Raw genomic sequence first — 19,181 nt, forward strand, 5'->3', positions numbered from 1 at the left:
GGGAACATAAAGGAAACAAAAGGTTTCCTACTTTGGAGGTTTGCCCATTTTCAGGAGAGAGCAGGATACCAACACAGGGGGATGGCTATAATGATCTCACCCCCCTCCCCCAGGCTCAGCCCATTTTTTGAGAATGGATTTGGATGGGGGTGGGAAAGTTTGTAGATTTGTAGGTCTTCTATCTGGGGGAAGGGAGGATGTGGTTTGCAGGGAAGCCAGAAGCAGAATTTGAAAATGCATGAGTGCCCAGAGCTGCCGTGTTATCATAGCACCAAGATGTGAGTGGGACGTGTGCAGATTTGAGTGTCTGGCCTTGGAGTCCCGACTGTGCATGAATGTCAGAGCTGGCAGGGACTTGTCTAGGGGTTGTTTGAGCCAGCTCCTCACTTCACAGGTGACAGCTTCAAACCCTGGAGGGGAAGGGGCTCAGTGGCAGAGCCAGGACCAGCCCTCAGGATCCTGGCCTCCTGGTCCTTAGCTCTCCCACCCCTCCTCACCATTTCCAAATGGCTGTCTATCCCCGAGTGTTGACGTGTGGTTTGAGTGCAGGGCTGTGCCTAGGGTGGGAGCGTGCCTATGTAGCACTGTCTTAGCTCAGAGCTGATGGATCCTCTCCATAGACAATGACACTTTAAAGGTTGCCTTTTTTTTTTTTAAGACTATATCATTAGTTTTTCCATTTGTGGGTTTTTTTCCTCAGGCTCCTGGGTCTACTGCTGCCTCCAGGTGGCCTTACCTTGAGGCTGATGGGCACCCCAAGGCGTCCTTCCTTGCCTATTCCTGTACTAAGTTCTAAGAACATGCTCACCTGGGACTCTGGTGGGATTGTAGGAAGGGCCTAGACAACAGAGGGGAGCCAGAGTGAAGACCAGCTCTGAGAAAACGTAACATCTTCCCCAAACTGGAAATACAGACAAGTTTTCAAAGGTCTAGCACCCCTCCCTGCCCCCAGCTTCCAGCATATTTCTTGGTGTGTGTGGGGGCGGGGAGGGCACAGTTAAGGGTAAGGAGCTTGCTCCCAATTCTTTGTCCCAAACTCTTTTCCTGGGAAATGGTACCTGAAGGGATTGAGGTAACTTCCACTGGGAATTTGGAGCAAAGTGGGGAACAGTAGCCCTGGCTCCCTCAAGCCGAAGCCATTCGGATTAAAAGTGTGTCTAGCTCCCAAGCAATTCGTCTTGATCTACTGAAAAGTCAGGGACTGGATGGTGCCCTCATCCCCACTTGCTCACTTCCTCCTTTCCTCCAGCCCAACTTGGGTCTTGGGTGGTGAGACTGGAGGCGGGAACCCAGGTTCTCACCCCATCTTCCTTCCTTACCACCCCAGCCTGTCTAGATGTAGCAGCCCCATCCTAGAGGAGCAGGGAGGGAAAGCCACGGATTGCAAACCCAGGGGCTCCTTTTTCATTCCTTCTAAAACCTTTAAATCCTCAGCCCAAAAGGCAATGGCTTCCCCTGCCACCTCCAAGCCTGGAATTGTGCATAACCCGGATCTTGTATCTTTGTATAACGGATGTTATTTGTACGAAGGGCAAATCGTAAACAGCACTTGTTCTTTTAATAAAAGAATGTTTTCAAAAAAAAAAAAAAAAGCCAAAGAGACCCCGCCTGCTTTATATGGCTTATTGAAAAGGGGGAGGGGGGAGTGGGGTGCCAACTGTGGGAGAAGACAAGGGTGGGGGTTTGGTCTATGACCTTTCTTTCAAACCAGAGTGCACAAAAATACCCGATTTACATAGTGAAAATGCAGATACCTGAGCCCCACGCACAAGAGTGTAATCTGTTGATCTGGGCGATCTGGGAATCTGTTTTCAACAAGCTCCCCAGATGATGGAATGTACCCAGGCTGCACTTTTAGAGACAGACACACAACACACACACTCGACGATGCTCTGCGCCGGCCATTCCGCAGACATGCTGGGACCAGAGGGGGCGCCAGGCGAGTCCCCTCGCACACACACCCGGAACCGCGGGGAGCTGCTGGGATTAGGTACCGCGGCACAGTTTCCGGCGGCTGCGCCTGGGCCGGACCCGCAGGCCAGCAGAGCCGGGCGGCGTCTTCCGGGCCGAGGCGGGGCCGGGGCGGCCGGAGGCAGAGGGAAGCGGGAAGGTGACCTGGCAAGGAGCTGTGCGGAGCGCGGACATGGGCGGTGTGGGGGCGGCCCTGCGGCGAGCGGCTTGCGGAGCAGGAGTAAGTAAGCAGCGCTCCCCAGACGCGGCCGGTCCCTAGTCCTTCCTCTCCTTGCCCAGCGCCCCGCCCTGGCCGCCTGCCCCTCTGCAGAGTGTCCCGCCAGCCCCGCGGCGCCTTATCCCTTGCAGCCCTCCTCTCAGCGAGTTCCATCAGCAGCCGTTTCCTGCGCGCCTTCTGCGTGCCAGGACTTCTTCACCATCTCCTTCCGCTCGTTACTCCTTTTCCTTACCCTTTTACCTCCCCACACCCTTCTAACCCCCATATCCCTTTCCTCCCAGTTTCCCATGTCCTCCCTTTCCACTGATTTTTTTTTTTTTCTGTTTGCAAACCACTGACTTCGTCTCGTGATGCCTGCGTGCCTCTCAAAAGCTGAACCAAAGGCGGGACTTCTCCTGGCTGGTAAGTACCTCCAGCCTCCACCCCTCGCTTAAGTCCCCAGGACCTGGGAACGGGACTGAAAGAGGGTACAATCCTGCTGCCTACACTCCCGCCTCCGTATGCGCTGCTGGGTCTGCCAATCCCCACCTCCTGTAACCACTATGGCTCCAGAAAATGTACTGGATCAGAGGGCACAGGGCAGGGAGCCAAGGCTGAAAACAGCAGTGCTTGCCAAACGAAGCCCCTGGTGCGGCTGGCCCTGCCTTAGGGCTGATGGGATCCCCGCCCTACCTGCCTTAGCACCCTGGAAGAGCCAGGGTTTGAAAGGAAGGCAGCTGGAGTCCTAAACCTGCCTGCAGTGCGTTGGAATCTCCTCCCCATCTGGACTTAAAGTTCTTATGGTGCCCTGGGGGACTGTCCCTGCAGTATGGCATTAGATTAGCCTCCTGAGGTGGAAGCCTGGCCCAAGCCAGGGCCAGTGGGTAACTGGACAAGACAAGGCAGGAAAAGGCTCCCAGGGTTTGGTCTGACCCTGAGCTCTTGTCTTCCCTTTCCACAGACCCAGTGGTTCTCCAAAGCCCCAGCCAAGGCTGTAGTGGCCCAGAAAACGCCCATCAAGGTGGAGTTGGTGGCTGGGACCACATACAGATGGTGTGTGTGTGGTCGCAGCAAGAAGCAGGTGAGAGGCCCCAACCCCCTCTATCCCTTCTATTACATATGACATCTCCTAGTTGCAGACAGCATGGTTGTTTCCTGAGATCTCTTGCCCGAGATATTCTTCTTCTTCCCACACATGTCTGTGAAATCAACAAATGAGATTCTAGGTTGTTTTAGTTATCTAGTGCTGCTGTAACAGAAATACCACAAGTGGATGGTTTTAACAAAGAGAAATTTATTCTCTCATAGTCTAGTAGGCTAGAAGTCCAAATTCAGGCTGCCAGCTTCAGAGGAAGCTTTCTCTCTCTATCAGCTCTGGGGGAAGGTCCTTGTCATCAATCTTCTCCTGGTCTAGGAGCTTCTCAGCACAGGGACCCTGGGTCCAAAGGATGCACTCCTCTCCTGGTTCTTCATTCTTGGTGGTAGGAGGTCCCCTATCTCTCTGCTCACTTCTCTCTTATATCTCAAGAGAAATTGACTCAAAATACAACCTAATCTTGTAGATTGAGTCCTGCCTCATTACTATAACTGCCTCTAATCCAACCTCATTAACATCATAGAGATAGGATTTCCAACACACAGGAAAATCTCATCAGATGACAAAACGGTGAACTGTCACACAATACTGGGAATCATGGCCTAGCCAAGTTGACACACATTTTTGAGGGACACAATTCAGTCCATGACAGAGGTGAAAGAATATTCTCAGGCCAACTCCACCTGTGGCCTTGACCTCAGGTATTCTGTGTGTCAATCCTTTGAAATGAGGCCAGAGAGGCTGACACTAGTCACACAGCCAGAGTGGTAGAGACCAGGCTCAGCTCATTTCCTGGTGCTCCTCCTTTGCAGCTCCAAGGCATTGATGCTCACCTGCCTCTTTCCCTCTCTCCATCCTCCTCCCAGGAAGCATCTGGGCCAAAGGTTCCCAGGCCTTGGACTCCCAACATTGGGAAGATTCTGTCCAGGCTCTCCTGGTCCCCAAAGCTTCCCAGCTTGCTCCCATATCCCTTCCCGCTCCTCTGCTTCTAGAAAACCTTCCCCTTTCTCAGTTCATATGACTCTCCTCGTCATCTGCTGCAGCCTGCTATCTCTTCTAACTGGCTGCCTGGGTCTCAGGAGCCTTTTGTCCCAGCAGAAACCTTCCCCATTTTCTTTGCCTCCCAACCCCCATTCTTTCCTGAGCTGAGCTCTGAACTGTGTGCTTCCAAGTGGTGTGGCATGGTATCAGCAGCCCAGAGTCCTGCATGCCCACTTTGCTGCTGATGTGCTGTGGACTTTAAGCTGATCCTCATGAGGGTGGGACAGTGCTGAAGGTACCAGCTCGAAGGAATGTGGCCCAGCATAAGGAGGCACTCTGTGCCCCTCGGACAGGGTGCTAATTTTCATTTGCACACTTCTCTCATCTCTCCTGCTTCCTCTCCTCCTACCCCACCCTGACTAGCAGCCAGGTCTTGGCTCCAGCTCTGCCACTAACCAGCAAGTCCCATCACCTCTTTGGGCCTCAGTTTCTATCACCCAGTCTCTGCTTAAGCAGCTTCAAGGATGGACGGGGAGCTTACTTCTGTACCAGGCAGCCCATTCGCTATGGACATCCCCTTCCTCCCTGTAACATCCATTCCCTACCACATGCCCAGGTGTTTCCTGGAACCAAACAAAACTGATGCCACAGCCTCAAAGTGTTGTGATGCACTTGGGCCCTCTCCAACCCAGAGAACGTTTCACTCTGAGAACATGGGGGAGGGAATGTATTTCATGAACCAGTGGAGACTCAGAGCCATTTAAAAAACAAAACCAGCACCACAGATTCGTGTAAACATTGCAAGCATTTCACTTTAAAAATTCTGTCCTTGAGTCTTGCCCCCGTTGGTCCCTCGGAGACTCATGCTGTAAAAACTCATCCCTGAGCGCTTTCATGGACGAAGTGCTTAATGACTGTCAATTATTCTGTTTCCTCTGACAACTCTATTTATTACCCCCACATTACAGCTGAGAGGGATAAATCACCTGGTCAATATTTATTACCCCCACATTACAGCTGAGAGGGGTAAATCACCTGGTCAACATGAACCCAGATGTCTGACTCGACTCTGGAGTAGGTGGGGCCGGGTCTCTGACTCCTTCTTTCTTCTACCAGCCCTTCTGTGACGGCTCCCACTTCTTCCAACGCACTGGCCTAGCCCCACTCAAGTTCAAGGTCCAGGAGACCCGCACAGCTTCCCTCTGTACCTGCAAGGCCACCCAGAGGCCCCCATACTGTGATGGCACCCACAAGAGTGAGCGGGTGCAGAAGGCAGAAGTGGGCTCTCCGCTCTGAGGGGGTGGCTGCTGCCAAGCCCCAGGTGTCTCTGACAAGCACTGCCTTTGTGAGGGGGAAAGCTGAGTGCGTAGCCCAAGAAGAGATCATCCAGAGCTCTGGTACCCACACCTGGACCCCCATAACCTGGGGTCTCTAATCTGCGGGTAGCCAGGAGCAGGCCCCTGGGTTCAGCAGCTGCTGGTGGAGAAGATGGCACGAAGAAAGCATACCTATCGAAAGTGGTAGTCCTGTGGTCACTGGTGTGAGGCACCTGCCCCACCCCCTGCTCCAGATTTAACCTCTGTGTGTGGGCTAAGGGCAACTGAGCAGCCACAGGGAGAGGGCAGTTCTGATCCATGCCATATGGGGTTCCCAAGACAGGACTGGGCCCAGAGACAAAAGGAATGATGAGGTCAGGGGACACATTTCATTGCTCCCCCACCCCCTCTACCCAAAGAACTACAAGCTTGGAGAGTATGCAGCATTTATTACAAAGCCAAGAGATACAAATGTCCCAGGGCAGGAGGGCACAGTCACAGGACCTCAGACACAGGACAAGGTGCAAACACAGACAAAAATGCCCTGGAGGGCTCCCAAGCCCACACACCTAGGTTGTGATAGAATCTAGAGTCTTCCCTCCTCACCTCCTCCCAGTCTATGTACATTGGAGGAAAAACAGGTGGGCAGGGGTCTGCTGGGGTCTGCCTCCTCAGGGGATGGAGGTGAGTCAGAGCTCACAGGTTTCCATCTTCTTGTGCTTTTAGGTGCCCCTGGCGCCCCCTGTCCTGACTCTGTCTCAGCGGGGGTGAGGAGGAAGGACTGGAGGGCAAAACGTGGGGTCTGTGCTTGTCTGAGGTTAACCCCTACCCACCCTCTGCCACTGCAGGCTCCCAAGTGAAACCTCACCATCAGCCTTGCTGGAGAGGGTTCCTGGGTGAAGTAAGGAGGGCAGGAGGGGATGAAGCTGTTCACAATGTAAAGCCACAGTGGAATTTCAAGGGCTGAGGCCTCTGGTGGCCTGAATCTTCTCTTCCACAAGATAAATGATACAAAGGCCACACACACAAGGGGGCAAAAAAAAAAAAAAAGGCAGAACTATCTATTCTTTGCACAAAATTTCCACTGCAAGAGGAGAAGGTGAAGGAGATGCCACCCCCACAGGCCACCCACTCCTCAGAACCAGGGGATAAACTGCAGTTGTAAAAGGCACTGTCTTAACAATTCTCTGTGAACATTCAACAATGGGGGGAGAGACATACTTGGTCAGGGGCAGGACAGCAGCCAAGATGGGTAGAGAAAACTGGGTGGACCCCTATACATACCCAGTTAGGAGTTGTGCCTAAAGCTTTGGGGCCTGGTGGGGCCCCCCAACACCCCATCTACCTTAGGGAACAGAGGGAGGATGGGACAGGCTTTTACTGAGCCTCAAGTGGCCTTTCCTGTCCACCTCCAGGCACCCCAGAAAAGAACAGCAAATTACACAAGACCCCCTACAAATAAGCACCCCATCCCCCACACACACACACACAAAGTTTTGTTTCCTGTAGCATTTAAATTAATCTGGCTGGTCCATAGAAAATAAGTATGTATATTTGGTTTTTCCTATGTACATATATATAGAAATTTATTTATAAAACCCACCCCCCACCCCTAAGGTGGGAGGAGCTGGGAATAAGTAGATGAGGTGGAAAAAAGAGCCCAGAAAAAGTGGAGGGGTGGAGAGGCATGGCTGGAAAAGGAAAGGGAGGGTCCTTTTCCTCAAGTTAAGGGGGGCACAGGCGCTCCATTGACCGTCATCTTGCGCCCCCTGCTGGTTGAAGATGGTGTCTGCAGGCAGTTCGAGGTGCCCCCATTGGCCGCTGTGGAGGCCCCACTGGCTGTCGAAGGTGGAGTGGGCGAGGTAGGGTGGGTGGCCGGGGGGCCGTGGGAGCTGGGAGAGCCATGGGAGGGGGTGGCTGGGCTGGGCAGGGAGGAGGAGGTGGCCGGCAGGGTGGCAGGGCTGGGAGCCTTGTCGCTGACTGACTCACACTCAGAAGCCCCGCTGGTGTTGGTGCCCTCTGAGGGGGTGGGCGCCGTGGGCAAGGTGAGCCGCTTGCAGGCTGGCTGGACACGATACTTGAGGGGGAGGGGGCCGTTCTGCAGGGAGGAGGTGGGGAGAGAGGCAGGGGGGCAGTGTCAGGAGGAAAAGGCTAACCAGGCCATCACACAGCTTCAACCCACAGTTGCCCAAAGGAGGAAAAAAGGAAAGGTACAGGGCCTTGGAGAGGAGAGACTCGGCAAAGAAGAGGAGACAGATAATAGGAGACCAGAGATACAGAACAGAATGTGAGACCACAAAGATAGAGAAACTTGGAGAGAAAGAGGGCAAGACAGAAGGAAAACCACCTGAACTTTTTAAAGATAAAGATGGAAGGAGAGCCACAGTGAGGAAGGCAGGAGAGCAGAAACAACATTTACTCCTCCACAGCCACAAAACTGTTTTCTGACCCCAAACTAGGACACATGCCAAAGGATCCTTTTCTCCTGAGTGTGAGAGGTGATCTGGGAGAGACAGCCAGGAAGTGGGGCACCTGGGCACACCCAGCTGATGGGGCAAGGGATGGACCGTCTGTGGTTAAAGCAGGGTGGCCCATGTGGTTACCTGTGGCCACAGACCAATGCCAGACCCTGCAGGGGTCTCCTCCCCATCTGCCCCCATCATGCACGGCCGCACCCAGCCTGGCTCACCCGCCGCCAAGGGTAGATGTAGGCAATATCCATGAGGGTATAGTATTCCTTCAGCGGCTCGTCCTCATAGAGAACCTCCACCTGGGAGAGGGAAGGGAGTTAACACCATGACCCTGGTTGGGCTCAGAGCTCTGGCTATTTGGTAATCCAGGTTGAGTCTTGGGGGTTGGTGGGAGCAATGGGGAGGGTGAACTGCCATGTGGTTCCCTCCTTACTCTCACTGTGGACTTCACTTCCTTACCAGAGCTGCCCAGACATAACTCCTGGCCGCCAGATGGGAAGGGATCCACATTGTAAACAACCCCCTCCCCACACAAGCCATCCACATAGTGGTTTGGTCAGCCTCCCAGAGGAGCTAATGGGCAAAGAAAAGGCCCCAGGTGAGAAGGATCTCCTTGAGCATGGGTTCTCACCCCTGGTTGTTGGTGAAATCCCCCAGTGGAATCACAGTGGTATACTCAGGAGGTATTTAAAAAATATCAATGCTTGGCTCTCACCCCTGCAGATTCTGACTTAACTGGGATGGTGTTAGGACAGAGCACTGGGAGTTTTAAACCTCCCCAAACCAAATACCAAACCCATTGCCGTCAAGTTGATTCCAATTCATAGCAACCATTAGAGTAGAACTGCTCTATAGGGCTTCCAAGGAGTGGTTGGTGGATTCAAACTGCCAACCTTTTGATTAAGAGCCAAGCTCTTAAACCAGTGTGCCACCTGGGCTCCTTAAGCTCCCCAGGTGATTCTAATATGCAGCAAAGTTTGGGATCCACGGTCTTAGAAGGGGCCTAGTTGTGCAGTGGTTAAGGCACTCAGCTGCTAACCAAAAGATCAGCAGTTCAAACCCACCAGCAGCTCCACAGGAGAAAGATGTGTCAGTCTGCTTCCGTGAAGATTTACAGCCTTGAAAACCCTATGGGGCAGTTCTACCCTGTCCTAAACAGTCACTGTGAGTCAGAATCGACTCAACAGCAGTGAGTGGGTTTTGGTCTTAGAGCCTTGCTACTCACAGTGTGGGCCTGTGGACCAGCAGCATCACTAGGGATCACCTGGAAGCTTGTTAGAAATGCAGACTCTCAGGCCCCACCCCAGACCTTCAGAATCAGAATCTGCATTTTAACAAGCCCTCCAAGGGCTCATGTCTACGTTCACCTTTGAGAAGCACTGTCCTAGGGCTACTTCAGAATGTTAGACTTTCCCACAGCCAGCTGGCCTCAAATAAGGCCCTGTGGTTTTGCACACACACCCTACCACAGTTCAAAGTGCACGAGCATGTGTGCACACACAGACCACCGCCCTTGGTTCTGTGTACCTTGGAACACTGACTTCAGCAGATATAGACTGTCCCCTCCTAATCTTGGTTTTAACTGCCCTTCTGCACGGGCTCAATCATAATCTATGCAGGCCCTTGGTGCCACCAGCCAGCCCTGAACAAAGGGTGGGGTGCATGGACTGTCAGACAGAGTCCCACACAGGCAGTTACTTCCTGAAAGGGCACAGAGGCCTGGGACCCACCTTGTACTTGCTGGGGACGTCCATCTTGTTGCGGAGAAACTTGGCAAGATGCATGACCGTCATGGCTGCTGGGCACCGCAGGAAGCGCACCCCTGTCTGCTGGGGGACAGGCACCCATGGGGGCTTTCACCCCAGGACCCTCTCTCCCACCCACATGCCACTCCTCAGCAGGTCCAGCACTCACCTTCTCCTTGTCCCCATCCCCATTCTCCAGGGGTCCCTTCTTCTCCTCTCGCTCCCTGTAGGGAAAAACAATGAAGCTAGGGAGACCCTGGAGTAGGCAGGATGCCCCTAATTCACACACTCAGAGGGGCTTCCCAAAGGCACCCCTTCCTCCTAGGGGAGCAGGGCCAGGGTGGAAGATGTGCGCGGCCCACTCTGGGAGCCCAACAGGTCCAAGTGTGGGCCAGACTTGCCTGACACCCTCGTAGAACTCGATGGAGAGGCTGACGATCTCATCATCACTCAAGGCCCCCTTCTCTTGCTCCAGGACCTCACCACGGTCCTCGTTGGAGCCGTTGGGGACTGCAGAAGGAGAGAGCTCTGAGGAGCTGGCTTAGGATGGGGGAAGGGCACCCCACTAAGGACCCAGGGGTCATGTAGCAGGGCAGGGGTGGGGTGTCCAGCAATGCTCAGGGCGAGTGAGGGGTGGACAGCACAATACATGCAGTCCCTGTGGCTGGTGGCAGCCCTATACTCGCACGCTCAGCCCCAGGCCTGTGAGCACACAGACATGAACACACTCACCCTCTGTCAGGGGGTAAGCTGCATAGAAATCCCGTCGTCGTTTCATCTCATCTGGAAGAGGGAAGCAGGGTGAGGAGAAGGTGGTAGGCTAGGAGATGACAGTGCGGGCAGAAGGGGAAAGGGTGGCAGATACCTTTAAAAAGCCCAGGGACCAACTTGTAGACAATGTCTTGAAGGGTTTTGTCAGATCTGGAAAAAGGTGGGGTCTGTCAGCAGCTGCCCCACCCCATCTCCCCAGCCAAGGGACCCCCGTCCCTCCTCCCTTCTTGAGACCCAGGACCCAGGCATTTGGGTCCTTGTAGGTCTGTTTTCACCCCTCAGGTATTTCTCTGCCTATGACAAGCTGGATGCAACCCAAAAGGAGGGAAAGGGCCCAGATGCATAGCCAATGCTTCTCCCACAGCAGCTACGTTGGCTATAGGACACAAAGGCAGGTGAGAGATCCAGGGGAAGCATGTGAGGGAGCACCCGGGGGACCCAGGGGTCAGCACGGGCAGTGCCAGGCCCACCCACCTGATGCTCAGCAGAGGTCGGGTCTTGTGGACCTGCACGTCACACATGGGGCAGTATTTGTTGGTCTCCAGGTAGCGCACGATGCAGGTTTTGCAGACTTGGGGGTTGTGGAGAGAAAGAGGAGAATCAGAGCCCCTTTCCCTACCCAGGCACAGCCCTTATGCTCTCTGCTAAGATTCAGGTATCTCTCCTTCTCCTCCTTGTCCCCACAGTTTAACCTGTTCAAAGACCCAACATGTGATGTCTGTCTGTACAGGTAGAAGCTCCTTATCCATTCTCAGGGGAGGACAGATATCCTGTGTTTGTGTGTATGTGTGAGACAGACAGACGAACAGACAGCAGACTGGTGTCATGCACAATGCATTAAGGTGAGTCCCAAGCCCCACTGATGGAGTATAAAACAAGAGCTAACCTCTTAGACACCTCCCTGGGTCCCCGAACCCTGGCCACCATGTCTATATTGCCTTTTCAGGGAGTGGAATTTCAGCCACAGACGAAAACTGAGGTTTCAGGAAAAAGTGCCTGAAATGAACTCCTGGGCTGAAACCACCTGATCTTCCCTCCCAGACACCCTCTCTGTGACCCGGAACCCCCATCAGACACACGGACCATGCTTGCTCTTTAGGGCAGGGGCTTGTGTTTCTGCCTTCCCTGGGCACAGCCCCCCCCAACCAGCTGCCCACCCTGAGAAACACCCCACATCCAACTCACAGGAATGCAAGCACTCCACGATGGTAGTGGCATCGATGAAATACCCCCCACAGAGGGCACACATGAGGTGAGGGTTCAGCTCTGTGATTTTGATCCGTGTGGTTCGATGCATGATGCCGGGGTAGGGGGTGGGTGGACTGGGGAGCGTTACCCTGGGAAATGAAAGTGCAGTTAGAAACCCAGAGATCCAACAGCCCCTCACACGCTTAACTTCGCACCCACCCAAGCAACATCTCTCCCTGAGCCCAAGGCTCGTCCTCTCTGGCCTCAAGGTGGGATGGGGTACACGGATGTGGCTGGTTCTTTCTGACCCTCTGTGATGCTGGGGGCTCTGAAGACCCATGCAACCTGGAGTAACAAGGTTAGGCTCCATTGCAGGTACAGCAGGATGGATTGAGGTTAGACCACAGGAAACACTACCCAACTCTCCAGAGGATGTGGAAAGGTAGGAAAATAGGAGAATGCATTTTCTGTAAATCTCCCTGATCCCAATCCATATTTGCTGAAGTGGTAAGCACTCAGCTGCTAACCGAAAGTTGGGTAGTTTGAACCCACCAGCCACTCTGCGGGAGAAAGATGTGGCAGTCAGTTTCTGTAAAGATTGCAGCCTTGGAAACCCTATGAGGCAGTTCTACTCTGCACACGCAGGGTCAACATGAGGTCAACATCGGGTTGCTATGAGTTCGAATTGATTCGAAGGCAACTAACAACAAGTGCTATGAGGAAATTTAGATAAAAGGAAAAGAAACCACCCCCCTCAGCCCCTCTAAACCAAAAAAAAAAAAAAAAAAACCCAAACCTGTTGCCATCAATTCCGACTCATAGCAACCCTATAGGACAGAGTAGAACTGCCCCATAGAGTTTCCAAGGAGTGGCTGGTGGATTAGAACTGCCGACCTTTTGGTTAGCAGCCATAGCTCTTAACCACTATGCCACCAGGATTTCCTCAGCCCCTCTAACCAGGTGTGAAACCCCCTGACAAGTCTTTCTATTCTATCCTTACCTTCTTCTAGCCCATCCAATCCTCCTCCAGGAAGCCCTTCCTGGAAACACTATGGGCACAGGCTGCCTAAATTTGAAGAGGGCACCCATCATATGTTTCTCTGGCTCTGAATCCTGCCCAGGCCCCGGAGCATCTCTCTCCTCTAAGGGCCACTGGATAGACAGGAAGCTTCCTCGAAACCCACCATACGCTGATCATTCGGGTCCAGGCCTGGTCCTCAGGCAGGGACTACTGAAGATGATTTCTACATGCCTGAAGTTGGGAACACACAGCTCCCGCCTGACCCCAGGCCCACCCCCAGATTCTGCAGGTAAAGGCAGTCAAAGAACCAGGGCAAGAAGACTGCTACCACCCCCTCCACAGGAATCCCCTCCACGGCCCACAAGCCCACACATGCTCCAGGACCCCTCTTGTGGACACACAGGAAAGTTTCCCCATATGGGCACTGCCACCATTTCCCACGTGGCGACACCTTTGTAACCTCTGCCCAGTGACAGACTACAGGCACCATGGATGCCTCAGCCCACCTGAGCACCCTGTTAGGCCCCCCAGCAGGGCCTAGGGAGGCCAGTCAAGTCCACGTCTGGACTGGCTGATGTGCTCACTTCTAGGTATACAAATCAACCTGCACCTAGAAGGGACAGCCTCTCCCTCCCTTCCTCTTTCCCAGAGTAAAAGTCCAAGGAGTGGGGCTTGGGAGGACGGCCAAGCCCCAACAGCTCCTTTACAACATCCTCACACCCTGCTCTCCTTTCCAGAAGGATTTCTAAAGCAACCACATTGAGTTTTCCAGGACAAGAAATTCACAGCCGGGATCAGCAGTTTCTATAGAGACCCCAGGCTGAGTTTGGCCATGACCCAAACAGCAAGCAGAGGCACAGGGAGCCTGGCCAGAGACCAAGAGAGATTGAGAGACACAAAGGCCACACTGGGAGAGATACCAAGTTAGAGGGCAGACACAGAGGAACAAGCAAGGCCCAGAGCAAGCCGGAGACCCTGAGGAGATGCGGTGCCTCAAGACCTGCAGAAGGGAAGGGGCTCCCCCCACAGAGGGCAGCCTCGGTCAGTCCTCCTTGCATGGTCCCCCCTTCACATTTACTCAGGCTTGCTGGCTACTCCACTGTTTGGTTGTTTCCATAGTAACCCTGTCCCTGGCAAGATGCCCAAATATTATTACAACCATCCAGAGGAGGAAAGAGGGAGAACTCCAAGTGGCTGTCTTGTGGAGCGTGTGTAATAGCCATCGTATGTGTCCGCGCTTCTGGGCTGCCAAAGGTACTTCACGTGACTGCTTGTCCTGTGTACTCATGTGTTCAAATGTGTATGAGTGTGTCCACATCCCAAAACTAAACATGTTGGGGTCTGATCATGCTGGAGATGCAGGTTGTTATCAGTAAACTCATGCCCCCTTTTCTCCTCTCTCTCTGAGATATACACACGCACGCAGGCATGCACGCACGCACAGTCTCCTCACATTGCCTTTGCCATCTCATTCGCATACTTGCTGTGTTTTCAAAACAAGACACTTGCTCCTATGACCTCCCACCAGGGCCAGTTCCAGCCAGACAGACTGTACAGCCTTCACACCCAGGGGCACCTCGCACTTCCCTGAGCATTTGTGGGAATTCAGACCAAGACCATCCCTCAAGCCCCTTTCTGGATGTAAGGGAAAAAAGGGCTATGGTGCTTTGTTGAATGAAATGTTCCTCCTTCTCCCCTTTAAGAAATGAGCCCCCCTTGTCATACTCCCTGCCCCCTCCCATTCCCAGGGGCCTCAGACTATTACCTCTGGGGCTGGGGGTGGGGAGAAGCACTGATTGGTTCCTCACCTGATTGCCATGGTTACATGCAGGGCCCTGCCAGCAGGTGCCAAGAGCAACTGTAAACAGCAGCTCTGTTCCCCACAGCACCCCACCACCACCACCCCATCCCCTTCCTAGGAAGCTCAGGGCCCACGTTACTGACACCCAATTCCTCTCCAGCTCATGGGGCTGGTGTGTGGTGGGAGCAGGGAGAGTGAAGAGGGACAATGGGCGCTGGATCTCCAGCTGTCATCACTTTAGAGAGGAGGCTGGGAGATGGGAACAGCCTAAGACTGACAGACAGATCCCAAGAAACAGAAAAGGGAGACCAAGGGCCATTCAGAGGTGGCCTCCATAGAGCTCAGGGGCTTCAACAGATCAATCCCACCTGTGCCCCCACAGTGGGCCTGGGCACTGTCTCCCACCCCCGACACAACATTTCCCCCAACCAGGGGCCAAGTTCTTCAGTACCTTCTGTCCCCAATTCACTGTCTTTTAAGGGCTAACCCTTGAGTGGCCCCTGAGGCCCAGGTTCTGGCCAGAGTGGCAAAAAAGGAGCTTGACTAGTACCCAGTCCAAGCCTGGCAGTTATCTCTCTGACCTCAAAGACCCTAGCTAAGAGACCACTTCCACCTCTCTCTTCTAATTAGTAGTCTCTTTCTGGAAGCCCCCTTCTCCCAGTTTAGGCCCCTCTGCTGTCAGCGTCTCCATTTCCCCTGCAGAAATAACTAGTCTCTGACAACCCGGAGGCCCTTCTGCTTACTTAGATGCCCAGCAACAATATTCTTTGCTTGGCCTCCCCTCCAAATGAAATTAGCCCAACTCCCTCACTAGGAACTCCTCGGGTCTTGGAAAAGTCACTCAAGGTCACAAGCAAACATCTAAAATTGCAGAAGCGAAAGAGATCTTAGAAAGCATTTTGTCCAATCCTTTTATTTTACGGGCAAAGAAACTCAGAGAGAAATGACTTGCCTAAGGTCACACAGCAAAGCAGTGGTAGGCCTGGGACAAGAAGCTTCCTGACTGCATTCCAGTGCTCTTTTCACACTGGCACCAAGGCCAGGCTCCTCACTCATCTAAAGAACCAATAAACCTGGCCTGACCCTACCCAGACAGGTGGGAAACGGGACAGGCACTCAGTGAGCCTGCTGGGAGGGGGTCAAAATCTGGCCAAAACATTGCCGTAAGCATCAGTGTTCTCACCTTGATGTAGGAAGAGGGAACAGAGACTAACTGCCTCACCCCACCTCATGGTACAGATGGGGAAACTGAGGCTGCTGGAATGGCAACAGCTTCTCCATGGAAGCACAGTGAGCCAGAATGTAGTCACAAGACTCAGACCCTCAGTTCCAGGACCCCCTCCCTCTCCCTTCTGCATGGGTCCAACTGTGCAAGCCGTGTGTGTGTGTGTGTGTGTGTGTGTGTGTGTGTGTGTGTGTGTGTGTGTGTGTGTGTGCGGGTCTGCCTGCCTGCCTGCTTTCCTGGGGACACTGCCAACCTCTCAACCTTTCCGGATCCTTGACCGTGACCTCCCTCCCTAGCACTAAAACGGCCTCTAGCCCCTCCTAAAGCCGGGCTTACTACCCTCCCCCCCTTTTCCTACCTCTCAGCTTCCTGAGATCAAAAACAAAAACCCAAAATATACACAGATCTGCACACTGCTGCCCCCCCTCCGACACATATACAGGGGCAGACACACCCCATCCATCTCTCACACTCAACACGCAAAGCCGGACACTATACAACCAAGCAGATGCGTGCAAGCGCACACACACGGCCAGACAGACACTTGGCCAGACACACACACAGGAGGCCAGACACACCCCATCACACATACAGCCAGACCAGAGCCAGGCCCACGCTTGCCAGATGCACAAGCCACCTCCACCCACCCCAACCAGACACACAGTCTGACATCCCTGCCTGAAACCAGACCTGCACACACATTAACCTTTTGTGCCTCCCTGGTCCACCCAGGGAAAATTATAAGTCTCCCAGCAACAAAGGCAGCACAGCCCACAACCTCCACTCTAGGAGCCAAAGGCTGGAGGAAGGGGTGGCCATCTGACCAAGGAAGTCCTCCACATCTGACCTGCACAAAAATGTAATCTCTTATACTGTTCTGGCTCTCTCCATTCCCATGGCAACAGTTCCACCAACCAAGAGCTATCAGGCAACGCCAGGGACAGCAGAGAGCCCCCCTTCCTGCCCCCAGACAAGACTTCCCCTTGAACCCCACCCAACTACACACACGCTCTGGTCTCACCTGGGATCTGTTTCCTGCCTCATTTTTAAAGACAGCTCTAAGGCCTCAGCCCCCAAACCCAAACCAGGGGAACCCCTGGGAAAAAACCTCCCCACCAAGAAGCTGCAACAAAGCTGGCTTTAATGCTCCTTCTCCAAGCAATAGCACCTTGGAACACAGTGGAGCCGGGGAGGAGGGAGAGAAATCAAGAGTTTCAGGAACAGAAACAAACTGCAAGAGCTCCAGAGAAGGCATAAGAACAGAATGGGAGACAACCAGGAGACCCTGCCAGCGACAGGGAACCCCGGAGAGACTGAGGCAGCAGGGGGACACTCAGAGACAAAGACAAGGGGAAGTGCAGGGTGACGCTGCCACAGTATTTATAGGCAAATCCACCACCCCCAGGCTACCTCCTTCCCCACCTCGGGCCAGCCAGAGCAATTCTAGGCAGTTGGGGGCAGTAGGGGAATGGGAGAGGAATGCCTAGGCCCACCGAGGAGAGAGGAGCGGCAGGGGGCGTCTGCCGGCCAAGGGGTCCCACCCCCTCAGCTAACCGGCAGGAGGGCCCGCGGTTGGGGAGAGCCGTAGGAGAGGGGCCAGTGCACCAGGCCCTTCTGCCTCCGCGGGCGTGGGAAGTATCGCGATACATCTCGCCACCTCTCCACTCCACGCCTCCACTCGGGCTTGCCCCAGAGGCTGGGTCTGAGCATCGGGGACCGCAGTTGTCGGTGGCCGCTCCCACCTTCCCTAGAGCCAAACTTTCGGCGGGGCCCGAAGAGGGGAACTCCGCTGAAAGAAGTGCTGCTGAGGTGGTTCGGAGAGGGGCGGGGCGCCCAGGACTGGGATGGGGAAAAGGGACGGGCTGGGGGAGGTGCCCGAGAGGACGTGGACCCCGGCAGGAAGGGGCGCCCCCCGGCCCCGCAGCAATCAGAAAGCATGTCCCTTGCTTCCTGGGCTCCAGTCCTCGGGCGTCCGCGACGCCCCAATGCCCAAGGGAGAGGCAGTGAGCGAGCCCTCCGCAGACCGAGGGGGTGGATCGGGTAGAGCCACGGGCTGCTTGGCTCGTGAAGAGGGCTGCAGGGACAGAGATCCACCCCCGCGCGTACCCCCAAAGCCCTCATGGCGGCCCCGGATCCTACCCCTCGCTACCTCAGGGGGCAGGGGTACCAAGGGGCTGCGGCACAAAGAGGTGGTGGTCGAGGGGAGACGCCAAATCGTTAAAAGAGGGAATCCACTTCGGCCATCTTGGAAGGGAGGAAAGAGAAAAAGGGAGAAAGAAAGGCGGACGGGGCCATCTGGGCTAGGGGTTGGGAGGGCGGGGGACGCGAGAAGAAGGCCCCGCTCAAAGCCTCCCCCCTCCCACAAGGGTTTGGAAGGAAGTCTAGGCCGGCCCCCCCATCCCGGTCCCCAGATTGTTGCGGAGTGGGAGAAGGAAAGGAAGGGGAGTCCGCGTCCGCTTACCTGGGTTCGGGGTCCGGTGGGTCTCGGGGAGGGGGGGATGGGAGGGAGGGAGGGAAGGGAGGGGAGGGGGGCCGCAGCCGTGTCGTCCGCTCTGGCGGCAGGAGGGGAGAAACCTAGCGTAAGAAAGGAGTTTGTGAAAGCGGCTTGGGGTGGGAGGGCGAGAGGGGAGGGGAGGGGACGAAGGGGGGAGGGGAGAGACGGGGCTGGAGGGGGGACAAAATGGCTTTTTTTCCTCCAGACAAGAGTAGGTCCCGCCCACTACTCACCCACGTGACCTCATTCCTTCAGGGTGTTTGCGGAGAGGAGAAGAGGAGGGGGAGAGGCTAGCGCGGCGGTTCCCCACCCGGTGCTGGCCCCCTCGCAAGTACGGACACGACCCCTCCCTTCCCAAACAGCCCCCTTCTGCGACTGATGGATGAATCCTTGTCTCTGTGACCCCCCGCACTTAACCCCCTCCCCCCAAAATTTGTGTGCCTCTTCCCCTCCACTGGCCCTGCGATCCCCGCCCGGAGCTGGAGCGCCTGGGATATAGTGAAATGAGGACTAGGCTGCACTGTGGCTCACTCCGCAGTCTTCCAAGCCTCAGCCTCGACCTAAGGGCCCTGGGCCTTGGGCAGTGGACGCGATGCCTCCGCCACGCGTCCAGGTTATTTTCATTCACTCCAAGTTGACACTGCTTTAAAATTAATAACTGCATCTATGAGACTGAGCTTGTCCGCTCCGCACCCTTTTGCCCCTCTCAGCAGCTGGATCAGTGGCTCTAAAACACCTTGCTCCGGGTCCCAGCCAGGGCGCCTCGGGGAAGAGGCCTGGCGCTGTGGGGTCCCCTCTCTACCTGTGTGGCGCCGCGGGGGAAAAGGGGCGAGGTCCTAGCACGCTCTGGCCCGAGGGAGGAGGTCTCGTGGTTGGGACTCGGTTAGCTGTAGTGGCGGAGAAGA

The 19,181-nt window shown here is 54.7% G+C and overlaps 2 protein-coding genes and 1 long non-coding RNA gene across 9 annotated transcripts; 2 read left to right on the forward strand and 1 right to left on the reverse strand.

Moving 5' to 3' along the window:
* Positions 1-1,953: 1,953 nt before the first annotated feature.
* Positions 1,954-5,997, forward strand: CISD3 (CDGSH iron sulfur domain 3). The gene is made up of 4 exons (XM_049859932.1): positions 1,954-2,191; positions 2,561-2,590; positions 3,129-3,248; positions 5,361-5,997. The coding sequence occupies exons 1-4, from the start codon at positions 2,144-2,146 to the stop codon at positions 5,538-5,540; spliced, it is 378 nt and encodes a 125-aa protein (XP_049715889.1). The 5' UTR covers positions 1,954-2,143; the 3' UTR covers positions 5,541-5,997.
* PCGF2 (polycomb group ring finger 2) lies at positions 5,996-18,271 on the reverse strand. Of its 6 annotated transcripts, none has more exons than XM_049859929.1 (10): positions 18,244-18,271; positions 11,733-11,884; positions 11,022-11,118; positions 10,642-10,697; positions 10,509-10,559; positions 10,178-10,286; positions 9,946-10,000; positions 9,762-9,860; positions 8,250-8,330; positions 5,996-7,658 (listed from the first exon to the last, which is right to left on the reverse strand). In XM_049859929.1, exons 2-10 carry the CDS (start codon positions 11,842-11,844, stop codon positions 7,281-7,283), a joined length of 1,038 nt encoding a protein of 345 aa, XP_049715886.1. In that variant the 5' UTR covers positions 11,845-11,884; positions 18,244-18,271; the 3' UTR covers positions 5,996-7,280. The 6 variants fall into 6 exon arrangements, with proteins under 6 accessions (XP_049715886.1, XP_049715883.1, XP_049715885.1 ...); XM_049859926.1 differs by lacking the exon at positions 18,244-18,271 and adding an exon at positions 17,337-18,102; XM_049859928.1 differs by lacking the exon at positions 18,244-18,271 and adding an exon at positions 12,920-13,005.
* Positions 8,326-12,962, forward strand: LOC126062405 (uncharacterized). Of its 2 annotated transcripts, none has more exons than XR_007514033.1 (5): positions 8,326-10,942; positions 11,278-11,389; positions 11,494-11,799; positions 12,099-12,177; positions 12,746-12,962. It is a non-coding gene; the product is annotated as an uncharacterized LOC126062405 (long non-coding RNA). The 2 variants fall into 2 exon arrangements; XR_007514034.1 differs by having other exon boundaries at positions 12,111-12,177.
* Positions 18,272-19,181: the final 910 nt, after the last annotated feature.

This window comes from Elephas maximus, chromosome 19, assembly GCF_024166365.1.
Source record: "Elephas maximus indicus isolate mEleMax1 chromosome 19, mEleMax1 primary haplotype, whole genome shotgun sequence".
Taxonomy (NCBI): Eukaryota; Metazoa; Chordata; class Mammalia; order Proboscidea; family Elephantidae; genus Elephas; species Elephas maximus.

Bases quoted from the DNA above. Each gene is read 5' to 3' on its own strand.
- CISD3 (XM_049859932.1), top strand. From the start codon at position 2,144: ATGGGCGGTGTGGGGGCGGCCCTGCGGCGAGCGGCTTGCGGAGCAGGA. The intron at 2,192-2,560 runs GTAAGTAAGCAG...GCCTCTCAAAAG, and splicing joins GAGCGGCTTGCGGAGCAGGA to CTGAACCAAAGGCGGGACTT. The intron at 3,249-5,360 runs GTGAGAGGCCCC...TTCTTCTACCAG, and splicing joins GTGGTCGCAGCAAGAAGCAG to CCCTTCTGTGACGGCTCCCA.
- PCGF2 (XM_049859924.1), bottom strand. From the start codon at position 12,105: ATGGAGCCTAACCTTGTTACTCCAGGTTGCATGGGTCTTCAGAGCCCC. The intron at 10,698-11,021 runs GTGGGTGGGCCT...ACCTTTTTCCAG, and splicing joins CGACCTCTGCTGAGCATCAG to ATCTGACAAAACCCTTCAAG. The intron at 7,659-8,249 runs GTGAGCCAGGCT...TCCTCCCTGCAG, and splicing joins ACATCTACCCTTGGCGGCGG to AACGGCCCCCTCCCCCTCAA.